Source organism: Dasypus novemcinctus, chromosome 28 (genome assembly GCF_030445035.2).
Source record: "Dasypus novemcinctus isolate mDasNov1 chromosome 28, mDasNov1.1.hap2, whole genome shotgun sequence".
Taxonomy (NCBI): domain Eukaryota; kingdom Metazoa; phylum Chordata; class Mammalia; order Cingulata; family Dasypodidae; genus Dasypus; species Dasypus novemcinctus.
The window spans coordinates 28,675,745-28,682,232 of NC_080700.1; the positions used below are offsets into that span (position 1 = coordinate 28,675,745).

General features: G+C 44.6%; 1 protein-coding gene across 1 annotated transcript; it reads right to left on the reverse strand.

Annotated features, from left to right (window-relative positions):
- Positions 1–2,653: 2,653 nt before the first annotated feature.
- GPR31 (G protein-coupled receptor 31) lies at positions 2,654–4,340 on the reverse strand. The gene has a single exon (XM_004476928.5). The coding sequence runs from the start codon at positions 4,313–4,315 to the stop codon at positions 3,224–3,226; it is 1,092 nt and encodes a 363-aa protein (XP_004476985.1). The 5' UTR covers positions 4,316–4,340; the 3' UTR covers positions 2,654–3,223.
- Positions 4,341–6,488: the final 2,148 nt, after the last annotated feature.

Sequence of the window (6,488 nt, forward strand, 5' to 3'; positions counted from 1 at the left end):
AGGACATCGAGGTAGAAAGCTGTGTCCGATGAGGACACAGACAAAGATAATGGGAAAAAAGTGATAAGTAAAAGATAGCAAAGTAATATCCACTGGATGCCTACAAGGCTCTGGGCTAAATGTTTAATGTATTATTTTATTTAATTCTGAAGGTAATCCTGTTATCGCAGGCAGTGTCTAGGTATCTAGGTTCTTGGCTTTATCGTGAGAAAGAATTCAAGGACGAGCCACAGCTTAATGAAATGAGCAGAGGATTTATTGGGGGGGGCGAGGGGTAAAGTGAGGAATAGAAAGTGTACCTTTCAGAGTTAAGGGTGGGCATTTACAAGGGAGACAACGCCAAGTTCTGCCCTGGGGTCCCTGTTTTGTGGGTTTACAGGACTCTGGAGCCTGTGCTGATTGGCATATTTGAGACACAGCAGGGGAACGCTACAGGGTGGTTTGATTCTCTTAGGGGTCTGGGGGAGCTGACTGGGGTGATTGGCCTCTGCCTGCTGTCCACGAGTTCTGCAGGGTGAGGTGACTGTCTCCTGGACTTAAGGTCAGCTGAAAGTGGGGGGTGGGTGGAGCCCCTCCTGCCCCTTCCCTCTTTCCCGCCACGTAATTATCACGTAGCCCTTTGACCCCTGTGTGACTCAGCTGGCTGATGTAAGTCAGCAGGCCATTGCTAGCAAACAGGCCAGTGCCTCAGTTTCCCTTACCAGGCTTATTAGGTTTGCTGCCCCCTTCCTCCTCAGGTCCCTTTACTCTCCTGCCTCAACCCCATGAGGGAGGTTTTATATCATCCCCATTCGACAGATGAGGAAGGTTCCGAGAGTTTAGGTGATTCGTCCAAGGCCACAAAGCTAGGAACTGATGGAGTAGCACGCTGTCCCCAAAGGCCCAGCTCTTAGCCACCAGCCCAAGAAGCCCAGTCTGGGCTGCATTTCTCAATGAACAATGAACCTGCAAAATCCCAGTGCTTGGGCCCTTTTCAGACCATCCGGTTGGAAAAGTCTGGGGCTGGGCCAAGGCTCCAGAATCTTTTAAAAGCTCCCTGCCGCCTTGAGCTCTTTTAGGGACAATGGGTGAGCACAGAAGAGGATCACGGCAATGCCCAGGACACCGTTAAGAAAGACCCTGAGGGAGAGCCATACTGTGCTGAGACTTTCCCCAACGGTGAGCCGGGTTTTGCCAAGCTGCAAATGGAAGCTGGGGACAGGTGATGCGCCACCAGCCGTGTCTTCCCTGAGAAAAGACAGCCAGTGTATGTCAAAGCCCCCAGGGAACTCACCTGTGTAGGAAGGGGCTCCCAATTGCCTGTAACTTCCTAGTAGCTCAGAGCTGGACCCAAAGCCTTTCCAGAGGATTCTTCCTAGGACTGGTCTTTTCCCCACTAGGGGCATGATTTCCCTGCACAGGTCTCATCTACACTGGGGTCCTGAATCTCAACGTTCAAGAATAGGAAAATGACTCTTGCCTCATTAGATTATTGCATCATCAAGTAAAGAGAGTGTGTGGGGAATCTGATCATAATATGGAACATGTTGTTAAAATACTAGATTGAACAAAAAGGAGCATGCCAAATTGGATGTGCAGTAAGGTCAGAGGGAGAAAATCGAAGGCATTTCTTTTCAGTTAAAAGGGAAGATAGCAGACACAGGGAAGATGTGTTCCCATCGGAGGAATTATTCAGACATTTCACATCTACGTCAAGTTCACATTTCCTTTCCAAGCCCTTCGGAACTCAATTAAATAAAACCTGAGAACATGGCCACGTACTGCTGATCAAATTCATATTCCCCTGAGAATTATTGGACACATCATACTTCCTTTATTAGGCAGATTTTTCATTAGCAAAATAGAGGGAATGCACACCCAAATTTCACATTTGATTCTGATGAGGAATCTATGGGTGGGCCAGCAGTTCTTAAGGTGGGAAGTCCTTTTCCCATTTGAAGTTGCCCGGTGCCATCACTTTTTAACCCTCAGCATGATCCAGAGCATGGCATTACCCCTTTTGCAAAGAGCAGTGGCTTCTCTGAGCCCACAGTTCAGCTTGGACTCCCAGTGTCATCATCAGTGAGCTTCTATACCGCCTCTAAACATCTTGGTGATTCCCTTTTGGCCCTAACCAGACTTCTAGGTTTGAATGGAGAAGGAGAGGTAAGGCAGGTGGGAAAGTGACTTTAGAAATTGTGTGTCACCATCATGAGCTACAAGTGAGGAGCATGATTTAGGAGGAATAAAATGAGTAGATGCAGCTGTGGCAGGAGCTCCAGGGACTGGGGGTTGAAGTCTAGAACCCCTTCTATGTGGGGTGCTCCCAGCCCCATGCACATCCCTATATACCCTATTCCACGAGTTATGCTGCCATGGAGAGGACTACAAATACCATTTCAAATGCAGTTTGATCTCTTCCTCTATGCCTTTCTCCCAGAAAACATAATGTACTGTGACTTCTTTATTTTTTTTTGAGCAGGGGAAAGAAAGTAAGTTTCAAAGGCATTTAGATATTCAAGCTTAAAAAATAAACCAATAAAACAAAGCAGAACACTTTTCCATTCTAGGAGGCATTTGGGAGAAATTTAGAAAGAAACTGTTTCTTATAATCAACTAGGAAAGTAATTATATTGTTTTCAATGCAATATGATAAAAATGAAGCAAACTTTTATACAAGTGAAAGATTTCTATGTCAAATAGAACAGAGGATGGAATACAATAACTTAAAGACACTGGACGCTCTTTTTTAGAACTCTAAAACACTGTCCCCTGTTAATTTATCACAAGTCTTTGCAATAGGTGAGAAGAAAACACAGACTTTTTTTTTTTTTTCATTTATAAGCATAGAGAATGAAAATGATTTGCCAAACCCAACAGAGTCAGAAAAATACCGGGAAACTCTCCCCGATGGCTGCCCCATCAAATGACATTTCTTCAAATATGGATATAATATAAAGTACCTGCTTGGGTTGTCAATGTAGTAATTCTACCTGCATCATCATGTGGTATGAAAGAAGCTCTGGCTTGCCAATTTCAACTGGCCAGTTTATCATGTAAAACAGAAGGAAATCTTGGTAAGCGAAGCATATCATAAAAATGGAAGCAGTTACACCAAAGTGTTTGTCCCAATCTTTGTAGTGCAGGCTCAGCAGACTTCTGCTTCTTCTGGACTCATCCAACAATAATCATGATTATTTAGATCCCAGGTAGTTCTTACAAAATTGGGAGTTGAGGAAGTATGCTATTCTTCATAGTAGGAGTCCTTGAGCTCAAAACTCTGAGGCTCTGCTTCTTTCCTTCTGTCTCTGAAAGTTTTGAAGAACTTCCTATAGGAATACCTGAACGTTGGGTTCGAGAAGCAGTAGACTACTGGATTCAGGACGCTGTTGAGGTAGGTGAGGCTGATGGTGATGTGGGACGCATGGACCATCACTTTCAAGATCCTGCAGCTGGCGGACCTCCAGAAGATGTCCATCAAGATCCTGGCCAGGACACTGGGCACAAAACAGACCCCAAAGATCACCACCACCACCATGACTAAGGCCTTGGCCCGATAAAGCTTGGGCTGTTTCTCTGGGTCCCGGAGCCTTTCCTGGAGGGTCCTGATGATTCCAGCGTTGCAGAACAAGATGAGGCCGAAGGGCAGGAGAAACTGAAGGAAGAAGAAGGTTTCCTGCCAAATGATCCTGATGGAAAAATCTTCCCAGGGGTAGACATTGTGGCACTCAGTACAGTTCTTGGCGGCCTGGGAAAGGAATAGGCTTTGGTGGGACAGGCCCATCATCAGAAGCCAGACAAAGACGGAGACCACCCGGGCTGACCGAGGTGAGAGGAGATTGATCCTGCACCGAGGATGGACCACTCGGAAATAACGGTCTAAAGCCACTGCGGTGAGGAAGGCGATTCCCACTCCACGGCTCATGGCCAGCAGGAAGAGCAGCACTTGGCAGAACATGTGTCCAAAGATCAACTTCCGGTGCGTGAGGTAGACAACGATGGGGAAGGGAAGGCAGACGGTCAAGAGGAGGTCGGCGAGGACCAGGTTGAACAGGTAGATGGCGTAGGGCTTCCACACCTTGAGCCGAAAGAAGAAGGTCCACAGAGCAATGGCATTGCCCAGCAGTCCCAGCCCAAATTCCAGCATCAGCAGCACGGCCACGAGCATGTCCACCACGTTGCTGGGAGTAGAGCAGTTTGGGCTGGGCATGGAGCAGTTTGGGAGCATCGTGTCAAGCAGAGCAAAATGCCCAGGAATGGACCTGCTGGCTCTGCTGTTTCTCACAAAAGGGAAGATCAAGCCTCCTTCCTGCCTCAGAGCAGTCAAGTTCTGCATGTGTGCTGAAAATAAATAATGAACCAGCCTCACAATAAATTCAAAAGCAAACTAAAATTTGTTTGGGAAAGAGGATCTGTCTGGGAGGGAGGGAACACTTGCAGTTTTGCTTTGCCCTCAAAAATGGGGAAATTGATTGTGTTTCATTTCCCATCATCTAGCACTCAAATGGACGCAATAATGTGAGAATGTTTGTATGGTTGACCTTTTGGGTGAAGATGTGGCTAATTTGATAGCATTTCTAAATGTTTTACCTTGAAGAATTAAGCCTCGTCATTCTTTGGCCTAATTATTTTTTCTAGTGAACATATGTCTTGTGGGGCTCATTCCTCTTCTTTAATTGATCATCAGCACAGATTCAATTTTTGAAGGACTTTGCCATAATCACTCACCGTAATTGTTCCATATTCATTCAAACCACAAGTTGCCATCTAAAATACAATTTTTACCTAAATATTGCTTTGTCCTCAAAGAATTATAATGTTTAAAGATGCTCCTTGCTGACTTAGTCTTGGATAAAGGATCATCCAACCCTATATAGTACTTTTCTCATAGACAGAGCGAACATTTATTTATCTGCTATACAATTATAAAATTGCCACCTCTTCCAGATTGAGCAATGAGTAAAGCTACTGTTGTGAGCTAGGCTTTTTGTTAGGTTATTGAGTCAGCAGTGAACAAGGCAGCATTCCCAGTCAAATAGATTTAAATTTTGAGGAAGGTTAACTGCCTCCGCATATTGCACAAACATGCAGAGCAAAATCTTGCATGACACTGGCTGAGATGACACTTTGGACCTGCATCGTCATTGTTCCGAATAGTCAAGACATATCATACAAGTAAAGGTGATACTTAGGTCTTCATTGCTGTGTCTCTGAATTAAGAGAATAAACAAATCTCTCTTATCGCATTCTCCAAATGGAAACAGTAAGACATAGGTTGTGAAATCACCCATAGGCTTATGTAGCCAAAGATGTACTTTGCAAAATGGTTTGTCTATTCTTGTTTTTGATTCAAAATGCTCTCCCAATTTCTAACAAATATTTAAAACGTTACTTCTCTTTTAATTTAAAAAAATTGCCAGTATTATTAGATACTCACAGCAGGCTGACAGCCTTCTGAATTCTCATACCAGAGGGAGAAGCAGGATCAAGAGAGCATAAAGAGCTTGAAAGCAGTCACGGTTTGGGTGGAGGGTTGTATATCAGGAAATCAGTCATCTCCAAACTTACCGATGGCATTAGGAGAGTGGAGGGAAAGGGCCACCACTGCTCCCCCACCTTCTCTTTCCCCCCTTCTTAGGTAAGTGTTATAGCTTCTTACAATACTCTCGGTGATGGGAAAATTAAAAATAAGAGAATTTTCCTGAATGAAGTCAACATTTTCCTCATGGCTGGGGATTAAATTCTGTGGAGAAATGAAGGAATGGTCATCACCTGGGAATGCTCCTGTTTCCACTCTTATGGCCTGGGTTTGCCCTCTGAGTGGGTTCAGATTCTGGTCCAGACGAATGAAAACTCCAGGTTCCCATCCTTGAATGGCCAAAGATGCAGTGTCAAGACAAGACATCAGAAGAAGGAGAAGGAGAAATGTACTTTGCAAAAGTTTTCACTAAATGAGAAAGAAAAGAAACGTCAGTGAGCAAGCTCAGAAGGAAATCAAGATGGCGGCAGGGCTGCGTTCCTTCCGGATTCTCTAGGGTAGCTTCCTTTCTTTGCCTTTCCCAGCTTCTAGAGGCAGCTGCATTCCTTGGTTCTTGGTCCCTCACTCCATTTTCAAAGCCAAAAATGACCTTTCTCCATGCTCTGCTTCATTCGCCATGTTTCCTGCTCTGACCCTGACTCTTATTCCCTCTTCCCTCTTGACAACATTGGGCCCAGTCTGATAATCCAGGATCACCTCCTCATCTCAGCAGCCTTCACTGAATCACATCTGGGTTTTGCATGTGTGTTTTTCTTTTTTAATGAACTGAGCTTGCTTTTTTTTTTTTTTTTTAATGGGGTACCTGGGACATTGTACATGGAAAACAGGCACTCAACCACTTGTGTTTGATTTTAATTTTCTTTGTTTTTTGCCGTGTAAAATAACTTTCCCAGATTCCAGGAATTAAGACATGGACATATTTAGAGGGTGTGCCCTGCCACATCTTGCATCTTGTATTATGCTTTTTTTT

Excerpts from the sequence above, each read along its gene's own strand:
- GPR31 (XM_004476928.5), bottom strand. The coding sequence starts at position 4,315 with ATGCAGAACTTGACTGCTCTGAGGCAGGAAGGAGGCTTGATCTTCCCT.